The following is a 20,159-nucleotide window of genomic DNA, read 5'->3' on the forward strand; positions in this document are numbered from 1 at the left end:
TTTTCTTTATTTTTTTTTTTGCCTGATTTGATCAGAAGGCCTCATTTTCATTACAGATGATACTTTGGTATTTTCTAGAGAAAGTAGATTAAAAAAAAAGAATAGCTAACCTGCCAGGTGAGGTCATAGCAACTTTATTCACACTTCAAAGAAACAAAGCAAGAACACCACTTAATGATCGCAGTGGATGTTTACTGATTCATATTAGTTATAAATATCTAAGGCAATACAACAATCTGCATGATAAGCAACACAAATGCTATACTTCTTTACGCTCCAGTATTTATGAGCAGGCTATTTTAATGTCTGTGACTATTAATATTATGAAAAGTAAATTACCAGGGATGTGTATGAACATGTAGTAGGAATGTTTACAACATAACATTAAAATATATGAAGAAACTTAGTTAAGCATACCCAAAGGTGAGATACTAAACCAGCTGTATTAAACAAATATGCATGATTGGGATCTAAAATTACAAATTATTTTGTTCATGGTGATACAAAACAGAAACCAGAAAATGGAATTACACAAAAACGTTGAGACACTGAGAGATGACAACTGGAACGAAAGGGAAAAGATAAGGAAACACACACACACACAAAAAAAAAATCACATTTAAATTATATCCCTTTAAAAAATGCGCCTCATCTTCATTAGAGTCACACAAATGGAATTTGCTGCAGATTTAAAAAATTCTTTTTACGGATATTCACAAAATCACCAAAAACATGAATAAATAAATAGAATATCCTTCAACATTATTTCAGACATTAAAATACCTACACATAGCCTGATTTTAGCAATGATATGTGGTTGATATTTTTAGGCAAAGTATAGCTCTTCTAAAATCCCTAACAATGTACCTACTCCATTTATCGCAAGGCTTCCACTAATTATAAATATGTAAATAAAACTAAAGTTTTCCTGTTGGACAGCAGGGGTTTATTACTTCACTTTTAAGTCAGTTATTGTCTAAGTATGTGCACCCTTGGCTTCCCGCTCCTGCATCACTGGAATGAAAGTTGACTACCAGAACAGATTGGTTTTCCATGCTATTTGTGATCTCATAAATCAAATTATGATCACAGTCCCATCCCGTTACATTTAAATTTTCAGTAAGGACAGAGGCATTTTACACATTTAGCAGATAAATGTAAAAGCTCTGCACCTCACACATCACTGTCATTCTGTACAGTGATGCCAAAATTACCCAGCTGTAGGAACAAGAAGAGAAATATACAGTATGCCTGTGTGGACAGGGGAGTGCAGAAAATAAATTGGACCAAAGACAACATCAGCAGGTTTGGAGAGTGTTCAGAAGAAGCTCGTCTTGAGTTTGATGGTTGGTGCTGTTTGCACAGTCGGCTGCGCTAGCCTGGCGGCAGCTTTGGCTCTGCTGCTGGCCTGATTGGCTCGTACAGCTGATTCCAGGCGGATTTTAAGCTCAGGTACGGCGCCGACTACCATCTTGAAGGCAGCTGGATAAAGGGGGCCAATCCGCATTAAGTTCTGAAGTGCAAAATCATGCAGGCCTTTGGAGACTTGAGGCGCAGAGGAGATGACATTGTCATCCAAAAGGTAGGAGACAAGTGTCGATACCAGAAGGGCCAATAGCTGCACTCCTGTTAAACACATAAAACAATGAGACATCAAGCAGAATGACTCAGAGAAGAGTCTAGGAAAGATAAAATAACTGCACTGAGCACATGTGGCTGCAAATCTATCTTAATACTCCTGCAGCAGAAAAATGCATCTCAGTAAAAATACCTACTTGAATGGATCTGAACACTTTAATGAAACATGCATGGTAAGCCAGAGGCAGAAGCATTCTTACGGTTCTGCTCTTCACCCATGCCGACCAGGTTTTCCAGGACCCTGATTCCCTCCTGCACGGCCTGCAGCTCAGCGGCGGTCCCTGGCCGACTGCGCTCCACTGCTTTCAGCTTCTCCACTATCAGCGGAGCCAGGGCATGGATGTACGGAGTAGACAGGGCACGGCTAGTGTGTTGAAACACTGACAACAGCAGCTGGTAGCAACGTGCTTGAACCTGTAAAAAAAATCCACTTTACTTCGACATAATTAGCATATCAGGAAATTGTAAACCAAAGCGATTGATTAGCGGTTCAAAGGGATCAGATGGTCCGTGCTTACCCAGGGATCGATGGAGTTGAGGGCATTTCGGAAGCGGCCCATGCAGCCCTTCTGCAGAACAGTTACTCCGACAAGCTCATTGCTGGCAGACAGCAGGAAGAGCGCGATTGCCGTCAGCATACTGACATCGTCCATGTCAGGCCTGGACTCATCTACAGAAGTAAATCAAGCATGCTCACGTTGTTATGGCTCTTCTTGTCCCCCCACAGAGAAGCCAGAGATTCATAGGTGAACATGTGTGCGCGTGCATGCGCCTACCAGGCTGGGAGTGCTCGAGCACAGACGCCAGGCTGCTCCTAACCAGGCCAGTCCACTCGGTCTGCATACTGTCCATGCGGACCAATGGTGAGGTTAGGATAGTCTTGATGCCCTGCAGGGCAGCGGACACGGGCACAGGCACGGCGTTGTCAGCAGTCCTGACCGCAGTCTCCCTCACCACCCCCGTGATGAGGAAGAGCACCGTAGGTAGAATGGTCATGCTTCCTGTACAGGTGAAGAGTAACACAGAGAACGAAGGACAATCATTTCATAGTGACTGATTTGTATTGGGGTGTGTGCGTGTGTGTGTGTGTGTGTGTGTGTGTGTGTGTGTGTGTGTGCGGCCTCACCGGCAGGAGAGCAGAGTGAGGGAAGTTCTACCAGAATGGAAACTGTGTTCGCCACCAGGCGTGCACTTTCTTCAGGCAGCTTCTGAGGCCTGAGGGGCGCATGACTGGGAGACTCCTTCACGCGTGTATTGAGATGTGGTAAGTGGCGGACCAGGATGAACACCAGCAGCTCCATGGCGGCAAACACCAGAGACTTGCCGGGGACAAGCTCCCCTGTATCACCTCCCTCCCCGAGGATGGACTGGGGGTTATTCTCGTCTTCCTCCTCTTTGACTGAACAAAATAACATTGACCTAGATTACTCAGCGAGACGCATAAATGAAGCGACTTGGCCAAGCATAGAAAACTTTATAGGAACATTCTTTCATTTTGGTTGTGTTTCCTGACCCCTGCTGGTCCTCTGTTGCTGCAGATGGTCCATTGCAGCCCTGATGACCTCCTGTACAACAGCGGTGACCCAGAGCTGCACAGCAGGAGGATCTCGAGTCAGCAGCAGTCTGTGGAGCACATTCAGGAGCTCGACTGCCAACAGCTACACCAGAAAAGACAGACAGTAACACATCTGTGAAATCCCAAATAAGCATGACATGCATTAATAACGCCTGAAACGTCAAGGCTAACAGGGCCAAATGCATTTGTTTTATTATCATAGCAAAGTTACAACGGTTTGCATGCAGTTCCTCAGAGTTACATAAAGAAATCGTCAAATAAATGACTCACAATGAATTTCCAAATACAAGAAATTCAAGTACAGCATTTTCTTGCTATACAAAAAGGACAGGAAGCTTCATGGATATATAAAATACCCTGAACGAGTGACAGACTCCCACAGCCTCATGTCTGTGACAGGAGATGCAACGACAGTGTGGAAGCAGCAGAAAGACCCATTTAACCCCTCCACCCTTCAACGGACTCAATATTCAATTATCCACCATGTCTTCTTGGTATTTACATTTAAACTGAAGGTGTGAATGCAATTCTAATTCTAGACTAGTGACACAAATCTTGATCAGATCTCTGCCCTTCCTTTACCTGGTCATGTGCAATATGGGTCTGAGCACACGGAGATTCTAGCAGAGTGAACAGGGCTTGCAGGCAGGACATCACATGTTCAATGGGCTCCTCCGGCCGGGGGAAGCAAAGGAACTCAATACTGACACCTGAGAGGCAAAGCATGGCAGTCGGATCACAAGTAACGTGCATCTTTACCAGTGTAAGTTTGGTCGGATATATTTTTCACTTCGTCTTTGCTCTGTCTCAACTGTCTTCATTCGTTCCTAGTAATCTGCATATTTATTTTGAACCCCGCCCAGCTTCAAGCCAGGGAGCTGGGCCGCTTACCTAATTAAAGCATGAGAAGAGACTGACTCTCCTAATAGTTAGATTTACCAGATAAAACTGAGACTCAGAGGGAAACATCGGAGGAAGCTTCTTAACCCTGGTCGAACTAAAGATCTGCATGTCAGCAGCATCAGGTGTAAGTCACCATCGTTTGGCTGTATTTAACTCACTCAAAGTCCACCTCAGCAGCAGAACATGGGAGAGGGAGGGGCTGGTTGTTTTAAAAACCAAACCAAATCAAAAGTCTCTGTTTTCAGGATATTTTTAACCTAATTTGTCGCTTTAGTCTGCATCTCCACTGCCTGAATTAACATCGCTCTTTACCCAACATTAGGTGCATCCTGTCTTCCACCGATTCCTCAAAGGTCTTTGAGGAGAAGGAGGCTCCTGAAGGCAGGGCAGGAACCTTGGACGGCACTGAAGGGACCTCATCTTTCTCTTCCCCGGCCCCAAATCCAGTGCTGCTGAGCCACAGGGCCACAGCATGCAGGACGGGGGCCCAGGAGCTACGATAGTGGAGCCTTGCTGTATCGATAGTCTCTGGAGTATAAAACGCCCCACCTGAAGACAGACACAGACGCACCACATGAATCTACACTTTCAAAATTCTATCTTTGTGAATGTGAATGGTCCAACTGAAAGATTTACTGCATCCCCGTTGGTAAACAAGTTAACATGAATTGAAAGACAGCTCAAACAATCAGCTGGAAATCATCAAAGCTGCTGTTTGACAGCAAATAAGATTTGATCAAAAACTGTCCAAATCCTACTGATGTGTGGAGAATAAAGCCAATATTACAACAGAAAAAAAGTGAAAAACTAATACCTGAAGTGGGCTATGGGTCCCATGCACCCCTACAAACACTTGCAGTGGAAGCGTGTCCATGCCTACAGCAAGAAGAAGAATGTTCTGTACCTTCAGGAGGCAGCTGGCTGGAGAACTCGGCAGGCAGAGTGAGCAGAGCGTAGTCTTGCAGCATGGCGAGCCAGAGGCGGCTCAGCGACAGCAGCTCCGGCTGCACCAAAGTGATGAGGCTGTCGGGTGGAAGCACGCCAGAACCCAGATCCTCCTCATCCTCCTCATCCTCTGCACTTCGGACTGGCTTGGCAGGCTTAGACTCAGCCTCTCTCTTGATCTTCATCGACACCACATACACCTGAGAGAGACAGTGCTATTTATCACGCGCATTGATCACAGGCTGGGCAGCGCTGTGTTCAGGGGTCTGCCGTCTCACCTCGGCCCACGCCTTAAGCACAGCCAGTTTTTCCATCGTCGTGGCGCTCTCACTGTACAGCTGACTGGATGAGCCTTTCCCAGCCTGCACCTTGTCCAGCGACGACACAAGCAGGTTGTGGACTCGCCGCAGGTCGTTGAGGTCACTGACCACGCCGCTGCCAATCCACGTACTGCACACCTGAAGTCATACAGCGCGGTTAAGATAATGAAAGGGCATAATAATCATTCATAGCCAACATCTATGGCCTCTGACAGCATTTTTTTAAATAAAAACACTAATCATTACATGAGTGTTCAAGGTTGATTGGCTATGATATGTGCCATTAAAAAGGAGGGTAGGGTCAAAGATCGCATATTAGAAATGCAAATGTTCTACATATGAGATCATTTGCTACTCAAGAGAAATGCAAGGACAGGAGACTCAGAAATGCTGACCAAGGCCAAATGTCTCGTGTCATTCCTTGATACCAGTTTGCTCATAACCTCGCCGAGGCGGCGGTTACGTAATCGCCGGTTTGTCCGTCTGTTAGCAAGATAACACAAATCGATATGGAGGGATCTTCATGAAATCTTTGGGGAAATGTTGGGAATGTTACCAAGAACAGATGTTGGTGGTGATCCAGAAGAGATCCTGGATTCTGGATCAGTTAGAAATTCTCATTATCATTGCAGTTAATGGAGCTTTGAAATGTGTTCCTCGATATCTCGGTTGATTATTGACCGACGCTTATGGAATTTGACACAGTCATGTAGGGTGGGGGACCTCTATCTTAAAACCAAATTTAATCTGGACCGGATCCGGATTGTGGATACTGTCATGATTCTTCCAAAAATAGGTGTACTGTACACAATTATTATGGTAGCTTTAAATATATATATATATATATAATATCTTGCAAACTTCACTCATCCAAAATCACAGCCATAAGAGGGGTCTGATATGCACTATCATGCAAAATGTCTTCTGGATCTGATCCAGAATGAGGTAACGGAAAAAATATTACATTTTAACACTGAAAACTCCATTTATGGATTCAAAAATCAGTGAAAAATAAACATAAACTCTGATTCACTTTTACTTTTCATGGTTGGTGTATAAAGATACCAAGAACAATTTAGAATCTTTTGGTGATGATCCAGATCAACCATGTGGACGGTGTAAATCCAATTACAAGGGAAATGAGCTGCTTGGCAGAGGTCTGCGCTCTCTGAGTGCTTTTCTAGTTTCATTCATTAATTTTCATGTCCGCTTTATCCGCCTTGAGGGTCACAGATGTTGTGGGAGCCTCTCCCAGCTTTTCTGTGGGAGATATTAGGGGTATACCCCGGAAGCGTCGCCATTTTGACCACACAAAATGTTGGCCTAGTTGTCCGTCAACGGGGATTTCATCTCACGACGAAACCGTTTAACTGCGGGGTCTTCGGGACGTAATTCTGTCGTTCTTTGACCACACTGAAGATGAAAGGCATCGTGAATATCTGTTTTTATTGTTCCAAATCAATCACTCTGTGATGAAAAAGAGAAGAACAAACTGTTGGTTTCCCAAATCTCAGCGGGCAAGAACTCTGAGTCAGGGACATACACGGGGAACGTCAGAAAGTCCATTTTTAGAACGCTGCTCACAGGCATGTCTGTCCTTCTTTGCATCTTTCAAAGAAGCCTGAGGGGATTGGGACAGAAAACTTGACACTAAACTTTCTGAGATGTTTGACTGTGCAATGAACAGCTACTGCAGCACTCTGACAAAAACCTCGAGCATCATCAAAACACACCAAACATACTTGGATTGTATCGAAACCGGTGAGTGATACTGTGATAGAAAGGTTTTTGTGGTAGTATGCTTGTTACAGTGCAAACAGAGCTGAACCTTTCCTCCAAACACTTACCTGACATGCCTTCGCTGTTATATCCGATGGTGTATCAGGTGAAAACGCAGGTCTGAGGGCAGCGCCGACCTAGATGCATACAAGACGGTACGGAACTCACTTCCTCAATTTGTTTTTGTCAAATTTCCTGATTGGTTTTTAACATATCAACATTGCATTGCTTGTTTTAATCACATTTTAATTGACAGATGCATTATACTGACGTCTGTCGTTGTGACGCCTTACCATACCATAAACGATTACCGGTACAGTATTCATTAAATGACCAGATTTGCTGTACGACTGCAGCATAATGGCTTTTGACTCACATTGGCCTGGTATTGTTCCAGGATGACGTGCCCTGGGAACTCTGGCTCTGGAACAGATGCAAACTTTTTAATGATGTCCTCCAGGGCCTGCAGTCCGGCCATCCTCAGCTGGTTACTGTGGTCTGTGGCTGCCATGAAAGCCATGCGGATGAGGTCAGATAAATGGAGCACCAAGAGATCTCCTGGATGGAGAGAGATAGGAGGACGAAAATAAAGGCTTGCGTGTGAAATACAAATAATGTATTCATTTTAAAAGGTTGTAGTGATTTAGTTGTAGTGCACTTTTTATGAACATAAGCTTTTTTTTCAGCTCCCACTTCAGCTGCTGGATGTTGCATGAAGCCAAAGCAACAAAACATTGATTGGAATTTCTCCGCAACCACAAGCGTGTAGATTATGTCGCGACAAAATCTGTGTCAGCAACAAGAAGTTAGGAAATCGATTCGAGGCACAGAGAAAAGGGAGCCCAGGTGGCATTAATCAATAACAAATCTTTCTCTCGGCTCTGCAGCATAATAAATGTACCTTTTGGGTTCTTGGCCTTTGCGGACCGGGCAGCTGCCAGGTCAAAGTGCGCTTTGTCGTTCTCACACTGAAGGATGATGCGGCACAAACAGTCTGCAGCAAATACTCGTGTCACCCAGCGCGGCGCCACAGACGGCTTGGACTTGTCGTCTTCGCCCAAGCCTGTGAACATGGTGTCATCGTCCATCTCGTCTTTTTTCTCAGAGCCTTCTTCATCTATTTCCACCTCAAATACAACAGCTCCTCCCACATCTGAAAGAGGAGGCGGTCACAGTCATGATATTTAAAAGGGCAGATTTACACCACTGAAGATCATTGTGTTTTCTGTACTACAGTAGACTTAGTGATTAAGGGGGGGGGGGGTCATATGAGGTAGATCTACCTGTAGTTGCTGCCAGGACATCCTTGCAGAGTTTCAGCCAATGAGAAAGCTTTTCCACAGCAAGCGACGACAGCATGTGGCCGAGTGTGTCATGAATATCTGAACAGAGCTTCCTGTCTGTCTCCCGATCTAGCATACCAAACAGAACCCCCTCCAGACCCGTCTCTGTGATGTTCAGATCTAAAGCAGCGACAAAGAAAAGTCAGTGTCTCTTTGAGGTGGACTGAATAAACGTTGAATGAGTTGTTCACGGCACCTTCGCAATTTGTACTCACTGACTGCAGCATCTTTGCCGTCTCCTGCTCTCTTCGCCAGGCTCATAGCGTACTCACAGACCTCCGCAGCCTCCCTCTGAGCAAGCTGCCTCAGGCAGGCCACGGCTGCACGCCGCAGCAACAGGTGAGAGCTGCAGAGGTGCACCTGCACGCCACAAATTAAAGTTGACGCAAGAACAAACTACATCTTTTACCATGGCTAAAAGGCTTTACGTCTTACACAGAGACAGGGGACCAGGCTGGACAGGTTGACGTGGCGTGGAGCAAACATGTGCAGCTGCTGCAGGCACGAGATGGCGGCCGCCTGCACAAGGGAGTCGGAGTGGTCCTGCATTAAGGCACAGCCAACCAGGCAGGACGAGCGGATGGTGGAGATGGTGGCTCCATTTCCTAACAAAGCCGATGATTAATTAGAGGAAGAGGGGAAAAACAACGCATTTTTACAGGTAAAAGATGTGAAGGCTGCATTGTAGGCATGTGGTGAGTTAAAAATGGATTGCTCTGCCACCTGCTGGCCAGGAAAGGGTATATTCTCTTTATATGGCTTTAAAAGAAAGGAGAGATGCCCTTTCACTGGAAGGTTTGTGGTTTGTTTCTGCTGAAGTTACCCTGTAGTTCTGGTCCCACGGTGGTGATGAGCGCTCCCAGGCAGCGACCCAAACACTGGTGCACCTCGGTGTGAGACGGCGGCACGGTGAGGAGCAGCGTGAGGACCAGGGACAGCGTTGGCTCCACGTAGCCTCGGTACATGGGACCACTAGAGTCCACAATCAGAGCCAGAGAGTGCAGAGCCCATGTCTGATGAAAGAAAATGGATCGATTAATTTTATTATTAATGTTTAATAAACACAACAAACAGCATTCAATCAAACAACAGAAAAAGCTTCAATTTCAAACAAGTAAATTATAATTCAGATCAGATGGAGGCATAAACTGAAAAAAAAAGACTCCAGCTCTCCTGTACTCATTCATTGAATGAATTTTGAAATCAATTCCTCCCGAGTGATGAATGCACAGTACCTGGACCTCATGAGATGACCCATCCTGGGCCAGAGCCAATAGGATGCTGACACTGGTCTTTAAGTGCTGTCCTGAGCCAATTCCTCCAACGTATCGATGCAGACAGCCGAGAGCCAGGGAATGGCCCGTCCTCGATACTACATCACGGGCCGACTTCAGTCTGGAAACAGCAGAAAGACAGATATGGACCTCATGAGTGAAGTCGATAAAGGTGCTGATCATGTGCACAATTGGAGGTCAAAATATGATCTAAAATGGCAGCCTCTACGACACACTGGTGGCTCACGAGAAAGATCCTCAACTGAAGAGAGAGAGAGAGCTAAAAGAGGCACCTCTCCAATTAATGGGGGATGTTTGCATGAATTTATTGAAAAAAAGTATTAAACGTGTTTCCAGTAACGCTTAGGAAATAAAACATGACAGAGAAAAAAAAGAAAAGCCTAAATCCCAAAAAATAGGGGCACACAGACGATGCACACGTGAACCTCTTACTTATCAAAGCTGGTCTGTGCCATTCTGGCAATGAAGGTAGCCTCTCCCACCACTTGAGCCATCCTGCCCAGCGCCTCTCCAGCAGCACAACGAAGGATGGGATTGGGATTGTCTAATGCTCCCATCACCAGGGCCAAGGCAGACTTCCGCACTTCCTCGGGACCCAGAGTGCTCTTGTTCTCTGCCAAGCCCTTCAGTCAAGCAGCAAATAATACAATCAAGGATCTCTGATTGAATAACTTCCTATTCTGGCCTTGAAAGGATAATATCCAAGTGAGCTCTCTCACCTTAAGGGCACTGAGCACTGCAGTAAAAATGTTCAGTTGGACCGCCTGCTGTCGAACTCCTTTCGCCTGCTTTACACACTCTGCAAAGTGGTCCAGCATCTGCAGCCTGAATCGCATTCAAAGCGGACAAAACGGGAACGGGATTCAAGCGTCAGAACCACTTACAGTAATCAAGTAAGCTTCTCACCTGTGTTTGAAGGATACATGGGGGAACACGACACCGAACAGAGCCACGGAGGCGTCAATCACTGACACGCCCAAGGGGAGTGGCCCCGGGATGGCCTCGCCACTGGGAACACGCAGGTAGATGGAGGAGGGATCGTGCTCCAGAGCGCCGCTGCCAGAGGCGCTGTTGGGCTGCAGCTGTTTAACAGTGACCAATAGGTGGCGTTGATCAAGACATTAGATAGTAGCAGCTGCTATTCACAGAACTGCAGAGAATTTAAGCAAATTGCAAACAAATCAGATTTTTCTCACCTGATCTTCTATGGACTTGTGGTCAGTCTCCTGAAGCCAGGAGCCCATGAGCACACTGTCGTCATAGTGACAGAGAGAGCGCAGCAAGGAGGCGGTGGTGTTGGCCGAGTTGTCGGTCAGCGTGAACTCGGCCACCAGCTCCCTCAGGAGGGCATTGAAGCTGCCTTTAAAACACCATCACGACTTTTCAAAACGTTTCGGGAACTTTTTGCAGAAAAACACAGACGGAAGAGATCGCGTTTACCTTCGTAGGTCTTCGGGGGCAACAGAGCCAGGATGTCGTACAGCCTGAGCCTCACCATCGCTGCGCTCGCTTTCAGGTGAGCACCGTGGACCTTGATGATGGCAGGGACACTGGCAAGACATTGCAGCTACCGCATCAGACGCTATTCAGAAAACAACATCGAGAAATGCAGGAAATACAGCAGCCAACATGCAGCACGACACTCACTGAGACATCATGGTCATGGCACATTCAATCGGACTCATGAGGCGACGGATCACGTCTTCCGTGAGAAGCTCTGGACAGTGGGCAACGAAGCTACGCATAGCTGCGGGGCAGAGGAACGGGAGCTGCCGGTCAGAACCGCGTGGCGTTACAGAGCACGTGCCGCACAGGGAGGCGTGTTTCTTTACCGCACAGCGCTCCCGCACGGCCCTCGAGAGTGACCTGCCAGGTGAAGGAGTCTCCTCTGGCCTTCTCGGCCTCCAGCTCTTTCTGGGAGCGAGGAAACACATTCCTCCAGAGCAGCAGCATTTTGGGGAGATGATAGCGCACGAGGGAGGGTCCTGGGCACAGAGGCAACGCCGGGTTAACATTGCGACTGACTGAGAGGGAGGCCGAGAGAGACCCGGGAGGCTCACCCAGAGCCATGAGGGCGCCCAGCAGCAGCCATCCCGCCTGAGTACGCTGCAGGGACAGGCGACTGTTTTGGGCCGCTGTACGCAGGAGGTCTTCAGCTATACTAACCACCAGCTGCAAGACAACAACACAAACGGTTCAATTCTCAAATCAATATGGGCCAATCAACACAGGCTGGCGCAGGAGCCTGAGACCCGAGTCAGGGTCACACACCTTGCCCTTAGAGTGGGGGATGCCCAGCGGACTCTGGTGCACCCCTCCGAGCAGAGCAGCCATGGCGAAGCTGTAGCCGCTCACGGCCTCGGGGGACGTCTTCAGGTTGTTGATTCTCTCTGAGCAGCGGTCCAGCAGCGGAGTCAGCTGATAGGGAAGCGCCACGGCGACACAGCGCAAGCACCACGCCGCCGCCAAACGAGCTGCCATGCTGGGGTGCAGCAGAACCGAGGTCACCGTTTCGAGGAGGCCTGGGGTCACGAAATGGGCAAAACTGACCAACAGCTTCCAACGGTTCGATGCAACGCGAGCGCCAGAGTTTAGCGGTTCACAGCTCACCTACAGACGGCTCCTGGATGAGCGGCGAGGCGGTGGCACTCAAGCTCTGGACTAAACTGCCCAGCTCTTTTAAGGCACACACCATGACGTGCTGACTGGCGGACACGTCGGACGCCCCCGCCTTGCTCTCGCCACTGATGTCGTTCACTACCGCCTCTGAAAGAGACGAATGCAGCAAAGAGCGAAGAGAACGATGTTTAACAAGGTAAAAAAAACCCAAAAAAAACCAACGTGATTCTAATGATTCAGTGCGTGAAGCATTGATGGGTGTGGTGACCAGCAGGGAAAACCTTCTTACATTTAGACTTCTCTCAAAAATCGTTTGAATTCTTCTTATAAAATTTACAAAAGTCAATTATAATCTGTTGTTGACACGTTACACAAGAAATCAACAATTATGATCTGACTGGGGAGCCACTTTAGTCCATGTAAATGCTGTCGCATAACTTTATTCACCTCATGGACTAGAATTGCACAAAGTGCTGCTAAACGCCACAAACAGAGCTCGGAGGAATTCTCAGCTTATAGATTCAAATACAAAAGAAAACCACTGCAGTAAACATGAAGTGCTGTTAAGTTCATCTGACGGTTTGGATTGTCATTTTCCAACTTAGATCCTTCGAGCTCAAGAGAAACTATTATCACCCCCCAGTCCACAAAACCTTCTCAAAGCTGCTTCTAACACAGATATTCCATTTCAAGAAATCACAACAGACCCCAGCTGGCTAGGAAACTACAAGCAGCGCTGACAGTAAGTCTTAAACGCCAAAGCTCAATGTGAAGTTCAGATTCTGCTTTTAACACAAATACAAACAACAAATACTGTATTGTACTGTTTTTACATCGTTGCAAAGCAAATCAGAGTAAGAATCATCGTTCGTGAAAGTGTAAGTGGTAATTGTCAAATGATTTGGTGCAGGAATTTGGGGGAAATGAAATTGATAAAAATAAATGATGGACAGTCGTGCAAATGTACGTTTTGTTGCTATGGAGCGAAATGGCTTGTTGCTAACGGTGCAACATTAGTGGCACATGCAGGTTTACTGCTCTTTAAGCCAGTGGTTAGCAGCCAGAAAATTAAAGTTATGTTATCTGCTCCTTTGGGATCCTAATAATAATAATAATAATATAATAATGCAACATCAGAATATGAATTCACAGGCAAACAGTAATGGAGAATTTGCAATCATGCAAGCAGGCGTGGTTTGAAAGCTGAGCTGACACCATATTGCTGCTTGAAGATAAAAAGGTAAATAAAAGGTGAGAAGAGGTTTTGATGAGAGCGACTTTCCAGCAGATACTAAGAGGCAAAGCAGAAACAGGCAACAAGCGCAAACCATGCAAGGCTTTTCCAAACTGAATGAAGTCAATTAAAAATGATAGTAATGGATGAGTACTTACTCTGTAGTGCTCTGAATCGTGACATTTCCCCCCCATCCTCCTTACCCACAGCCCTCATTTGTTTGCTGATGGCTTGGCAGATATCTTTGCCGGCAGCGATTTGTGCTTTCTCTCCAAGTAAGCCGCCCAGGGTGGCGCGGAGCATGAAGGAGACACAGCGGCGCGAATACACGGCCTCAACGTGCGTCTGCGTGGCCCGTGGGTGAGACACGAGGTCCAAGACGTGGGAGAGGAACGTGGCAAAGTTGCGCTCCAGCCACTGACCCCCAAGTGTAGTAACAAACACGACATACGCCTGAGAACGAGGGAGGAAAGGGGTGAAGTTAGAAAACGAAGGCCCAGCTTCTCGCTTTGTTTCAGGAATCACCTCACCTGTGTGACTCCCACCCGCACTTCCCTGCTGACAGAGCCTCCCCCTTTCAGCATCTCCCCTCCGCTCTTCAGGAAGCCGGATCCACCACGCAGGAAGCCTGTGGCCATTAGTTCCAGCACTTCCTCCAGAGTAGCCCTCTTCACGTTCTGTCGCATCACTGATGAGAAAAACACATTTAGATGATGAAAAAAAGAATAGTGGTGACCAAGTGTTGCAGGTTAGCAGCCGAGCAAACGACACAAATCAACTGTCGAACCCACCAGCTGCTTGTTTCGGCATCAGGGCGGTGGCCATGACTGTCCCCAGCAGTTTGGCCACCGCCACCCGGACGCCATAGTTCGATCCTTCCAACGCTTTGAAGCACAATGTGGCCACATTCTCCAGTTCTGTGGTCCACATGAATACCGCCTCATTCTGCAGCTCCAGCAGACACTAGTCAGGCAAAGAAAGATGGAGTCCTGTTAGTGGCGTTTGCATTATAGATGTGCAGGAAAGGTCTCATTGATTGAAGACAAGCAGCGGACCTGATGCGTATAAACAGTCGACTCGATAAACATCAATAAATACAGAACTGTCACGTGTTCTATAAAGTCACTCATCTTTAATAGCAGAGAGAGTATTTGTGTAAAAAAATAAAAGTTGATCAACCGAATGTGGAAAAATATTTTTAGCTAACTACCGGTATATTCTCTTAAAAATTAGATTGTTTCCCAAACGATGAAGATCATTCAATTCTTGTGTCGCTATGAAAAAAAAGCATGAAATGCATTCTGAGATCTCCTGAAAGAAAGAAAAGTTAAGTAAATTCCCTCTATTTGTTTGTTTGTAAGAGAAAAGGTTTGAATGACGCACAATGCATTGCTGCTTCAGTGCTCGGGAGACGCTTCCACCAGTACAGGAAACCAGCAGAATCCATTTAGCATGATGGGCCATGTTATTAGCTTCAGTTTGGCCACATCTACTAAAATAGTTTTGTTTTCTCATCACGGCTCCATTACGCCATTCTATGACCAACCTTTGCTACCGCACAGCGTACAGCCATGGACCTGTCAGTGAGCAGAGACCGAGCATTTTTGTAGATGTCTCTGTGACACGAAGCTGCAGCTCCCCCCAGTCCACGAAGAACCTTCTGCAGGCTGAGCAGGATCTCCCCCCTGCCTTGGGACTAGAACAAAAAAGGGAAATGAGAAGGCATTAAAATCCGACTTAATTTCCGTTCTGATTTGTATTAGTTATTTAGTCATTCACTTGAATGATTTAATCAAACGCATGCCTTCCATGATAAAATGTAAAGCTGCATTCTAACGTTGCACCTCTGCACTCTTCAACGCTTTCAAGAGATTATTAAAGGTGTCTGGAAATGAGCTTCCCAGCATCCTGCCCATCTTCTCATAAAAGGCTCCGACACAGGCCACTGCAGCCCTGAAAGAAAAGCAATGCGACATTTACATACGGTCTGAATTCAGACCCCTGAACAGTCATAGAAAATGTTTCATTAAAAAAAAAAAAAAAAAAAAGCAACATACTGTATTTGGGCTTTTATTTTTAATTCATGTTAAACTATTAAAATAATAATTGTAAAATAATCCTCTTAAGAGCATTTAGAATGGTTTTGAATGTATTACTGACAAAAGGATCATAACCTACATCATAAGTGAGATTTAACTTCAAAAGCTTTTATGATAAAACAGTGCAGGTGTTGCTGAGGAGTTCACAATGCCCCACGTTTACCCATATCTATCCCCCACTTCACCTGAATCTGACAAGCAGGCACACAAGAATCCCTGCTAAGCACAGTACAGATACTCCTTCCACCACTGTCAGAAACCATTAATACAGGGAGGAAACATACCAACTGTTCATGAGCACTTAATCCTCCCATTTCAATCATAGCATGTCATATTACAGATTGAAGCGTGGCTTAACTGCTAATACGAAAGATGCCCCACTTTTTATGCCACAAACACTAAAAGCCTCGCTGAACAGCTTATATCTTAACTACTGCTGTACTTTCTTCTTGTCCCATGAGGGGTCGCCAAAGCAAATCAATGTTCTCCACTTCACCCCGTCCTTTGCATCGTCCTCCCCAACACCAGCCACTCTCATGTCCTCCCTCACTACGTCCATGAATCTTCTCCTGGGTCGACCTCTAGCCCTGTTCCCTGGCAGCTCCATCCTCAGCATCCTTCTACCGATATAAGCTTTTATCTCAATGCAAATGTTTATATTGTAAAAAAAAAAACATTCAAAAACTACGGCCCACCTCCATTTTTGGCCCGGCCCCCTGAACAATCCCAGATAAAGTATATATTTTTTTTTTTATTATTTTCCTTTCCATACAACATGAGTAGCCGGTCGGGGGGTCAATAATGGTATGGGGTGCATTTAAGAGGGGTCATTAATTCAATCTTTTGTTTCCTAAAAATAATATTGATAGTGAAGAATATATTAATATTCTTAAGAAAAGCATTCTTCCTTTTGTTTGGGACAATTTTAATGCTGATCACATACGACCAGAAAGGTAATGTTCCGTGGACTTTTTTTCTGTGATGAACCCGGAAAGGGTTATTTAGTTATTATTTATTTTATTAATAGTGTTATTATTTATTTCCTGACTTTTTTTCTGTGAAGAACGGGTTATTTGGTGGCTGTCTGGAAAACAATAAATGTTTAGGCACCCCTGCCATCGTCACACTTTTCCTGTACAAACTGACCCCGGCCCTCCATGAGAGGAGGGAAACGTTATGTGGCCCTCATAGGAAAAAGTTTGGGGACCCCTGCCCTAAACAAATAGTGCCGTTTTAAAATGGGATCTTACAGTTTCGTAGGCAAGTATGCAGGTGTGTCATCTTTGCTTTTGATGATCTCGTTGCATTTATCCAGAGTCTGGAATACAGTGAAGGTGTCACCGATACTGTAGAGGGCAGCGAGGTTCTTGGCAAGTAGTTTTCTTGTTGGTGGTCCGAGAGCACTGCTGATCAGTCCGGTCAGCTGCTCCACCAGCTTCTTCTGCATCTCCTTCACATCCACCTATCATTCAACACAACGCAGAATCACAGAGCGCTCGTATTGTAATCCGCTCAGGGAAAAAAAGGCTGAAAATTAGATTTGTCACCCTGTTTGCTGCCGCGAGCACTTTATCCAAGAAGCGGAGCCATTCAAAGATGAAGACGGGCCTCTTTGCTTCCGTGATCTGGGCCAAGGCATCTTCGTTAAGCAGCAAACTGTGAGCCAGCTCCATGGCGAGGACCGTTTCAGTCAGAGTTACACCCCCGCCTCTGGTATGATATATTCAAGTTTGTTAATATTCGTCATATGATTCAATCAGATTTACCACAAAGAAAGCACTTTGAAACACCAGAGACATTTAAGATCTAAAGGACATCTACCGTCCTCGATTGGATTTGTCCAAATTCTATTATTATACTACAGTAAAGAAAAGACAGCTGTCAGTACGATAAAGTCCGGACTTATTTTGGATGTTTAAAATGTAGCAAATGAATGTCAAAGATGATTAGCGTTGACATTCTATCGTTTTGTGTTGACAGCTGTCTCCAACTGTTGATGAAAGAGCAGGTTAGCCACCTAAGCTAGCTAATTCCAGCAAGGAACAAGCTAAACTTGGGCTAAAACACTCGAGCCCGAAAATAGAAATGAAATTACCGGCTGTCTTCTTTTTTTACATTTATCGGTTGATAGACACCTAAACAACAACACCCTCCGGAGTTATGGGGTATGTGTAATCGGTTTTATTCATCCTACCTGAGAGTCGACAACCCAGGGTGAAAACGTCAAGCGTCGGTGGTGTCTCGTTAAGTTCAGTCCGATGTGAAACCGATGAAACAATGTGCAGATATCATTAAATGAATACTTTAAGTAAGAAGTATTCAGTTAAGTAAGAAAATCTTGAATATTTTTGATATATTTTTACTTTATAATTGTGGTATCAAATGTAATACAGTACTTGGGGGGGAATAAATTGTGAAATGTGGCGGAACACACTTATTTTGTGCCTTTTTAGCCACCCGGGGGAAATATGTGAACGTACCAAATATGTCGTGACGCAAACACAGAGGTACACTATCGATTAATTTAACGTCGAGACTGCTGTTAAATAGGATCACAATGTCTGATGAGGAAGAGGACTACATGTCCGATGCATTTCTTGGTAAAATGTAAGTGTTTTGTGTCTATATTATTTAAAATCCGAGGAGATTATAGAAAGTGAAACACTATTTTTTTAGAAATGTTGTGAAAACGTAGCGATTTGTGTTAATCATTGCCACGATTATACTATTTTTGTCATTAGTCAATAAACTGATGTTCTTTTACCTGCCAGACAAGACGTAAAGCCGGGTGTTAGCATGTTGAAACGGGTCAAAGAAACAATGAAGAAGGAGATAAAGCACAAGGAAGCAAACATCAACAACCGTCAGAAGACCTTCAAAGAGAAGGAGAAGGAAAGCAGAGAAGCAGCTTTAGAAAACTCCATTAGCAGTGAGAACAAAGGATTTGCACTTCTACAAAAAATGGGCTACAAAGCTGGTCAAGGTCTTGGGAAGAAGGGTGAGGTTTCTTCTATTTTTAACTGGTTTGTATTTGTTGTGTGTGTTCACATTAAACGTTCTTTCTGCTTCAGGGGCAGGAAGAGTTGACCCAATTCCTCTAAATATAAAAACTGGTAGGCAATGAATTTGTCCGTTTTAAATTGTATTTGATTGCAGCATGTGCAAAACGAGTGATGTCTTGCAGTGTTTATGTATCAGACAGAGGCGGCTTTGGAATGGAAGAGGTGAGGAAAAGAAAAGCTGAGGAGGAACTTGAACATTATCGACAGAAAGTGCGAGCCAAACAGCAGAATGACACCAAATCACTTGAAGATTTTCGGTGAACAGCTGTCTTTGAGATGCACTTGCCTCTAAATATTCTTAATCCCTGTAATATAAATATTCTGTAATTTCTGTTTGTTGTGCTTTTTCTGTCCAGGTCAAGGGTGAGGACAGAGAGAGAGGAGCGAAAGCTTGAAGGAGATCTCAGAAGGAGTCAGCGAGCCTGTGAGCAGCTTGACTCTCAGAAGGTCGTTATTTTTTAAATTTCTATTCCTCTCTACACGAAGAAAAGAAAATGCCAGAAAATAGCATTGCAATAATGCAGAAAATAATAATATCGTTTTTATGTGTTAAGCCTTTGTCTGAATTGTCTTTTCAGGGCATCAGTGTCCCCCGGGAAGACTGGTACTGGCCTAAAGTAGAGAGCAATGATGAGGAGGATGATTTTGAGGAGAAGGACCAGGAGGAAGATGAGATTGTGGAATTGCCAGTTAGTATTTAGTTTACTTTTTTTTGTGTGATTTAAATTGTAAATCAAATATCATAACCAACATTAATTCAGTCTGATAATTGTTGGTATTTGTTCCAAAACTTGGTGGCATGACAAATATATCCGTTTGTGTGTGTAAATAATCCAAAGTAATTTAATTCTTATGATCAAATCTGTTACAGATCATTGACAAACTGCAAATTTTGACATCCTATTTGAGAGGAGTCCATTTTTACTGCATATGGTGTGGAGCCACTTATAATGGTAAGAGTGATGACAACATTGAATATGTTTTATTGTTGTTTTATTAGATTTGCTGAATTGCTTTCATTTTATTCTATTTCCCAGGTGAAGAGGACTTGTGTGGAAACTGTCCTGGGGATACAGCAGCAGACCATGAATGAATTTAAAGTTTAAAAAAGTAATCCTGTATACATGTATATAAATCTTGTGAAACGACTTCAAGAAGCAGTTGAGGCAAGAAAGCCTGTGGGAACTTTAGAATATGTTGTAGCATTTAAACTTTGAAAAGATGGGCCAAAATATTTGAGTTGTTTCAGGTAATAGTTTTCTTTCAACATTTTGAGAATCGTCCAATTTTATTTTCTGTCTGGTTTTATTTGAACTTTTTGTGATACAATAAATTACTCTGGGCTT

The 20,159-nt window shown here is 44.8% G+C and overlaps 2 protein-coding genes across 2 annotated transcripts; one reads left to right on the forward strand and one right to left on the reverse strand.

Annotated features, from left to right (window-relative positions):
• Positions 1-128: 128 nt before the first annotated feature.
• Positions 129-17,424, reverse strand: heatr5b (HEAT repeat containing 5B). Its single transcript, XM_068741012.1, has 35 exons — positions 17,299-17,424; positions 17,002-17,213; positions 15,497-15,605; positions 15,199-15,348; positions 14,444-14,615; positions 14,183-14,340; positions 13,856-14,105; positions 12,410-12,565; positions 12,071-12,321; positions 11,860-11,971; positions 11,632-11,784; positions 11,447-11,546; positions 11,240-11,349; positions 10,996-11,159; positions 10,706-10,881; positions 10,519-10,624; positions 10,232-10,422; positions 9,740-9,899; positions 9,328-9,517; positions 8,940-9,109; positions 8,720-8,864; positions 8,445-8,624; positions 8,063-8,314; positions 7,538-7,719; positions 7,230-7,298; positions 5,341-5,520; positions 5,022-5,262; positions 4,430-4,666; positions 3,797-3,924; positions 3,152-3,296; positions 2,765-3,037; positions 2,415-2,639; positions 2,157-2,308; positions 1,839-2,052; positions 129-1,626 (listed from the first exon to the last, which is right to left on the reverse strand). The coding sequence occupies exons 1-35, from the start codon at positions 17,422-17,424 to the stop codon at positions 1,319-1,321; spliced, it is 6,147 nt and encodes a 2,048-aa protein (XP_068597113.1). The 3' UTR covers positions 129-1,318.
• Positions 17,425-18,297: 873 nt separating this feature from the next.
• On the forward strand, positions 18,298-20,151 carry gpatch11 (G patch domain containing 11). Its single transcript, XM_068741394.1, has 8 exons — positions 18,298-18,358; positions 18,523-18,749; positions 18,823-18,864; positions 18,950-19,070; positions 19,170-19,260; positions 19,392-19,502; positions 19,685-19,766; positions 19,851-20,151. The coding sequence occupies exons 1-8, from the start codon at positions 18,309-18,311 to the stop codon at positions 19,904-19,906; spliced, it is 780 nt and encodes a 259-aa protein (XP_068597495.1). The 5' UTR covers positions 18,298-18,308; the 3' UTR covers positions 19,907-20,151.
• The last annotated feature ends 8 nt before the right edge of the window (positions 20,152-20,159 follow it).

Source organism: Brachionichthys hirsutus, chromosome 7 (assembly GCF_040956055.1).
Source record: "Brachionichthys hirsutus isolate HB-005 chromosome 7, CSIRO-AGI_Bhir_v1, whole genome shotgun sequence".
NCBI lineage: Eukaryota > Metazoa > Chordata > Actinopteri > Lophiiformes > Brachionichthyidae > Brachionichthys > Brachionichthys hirsutus.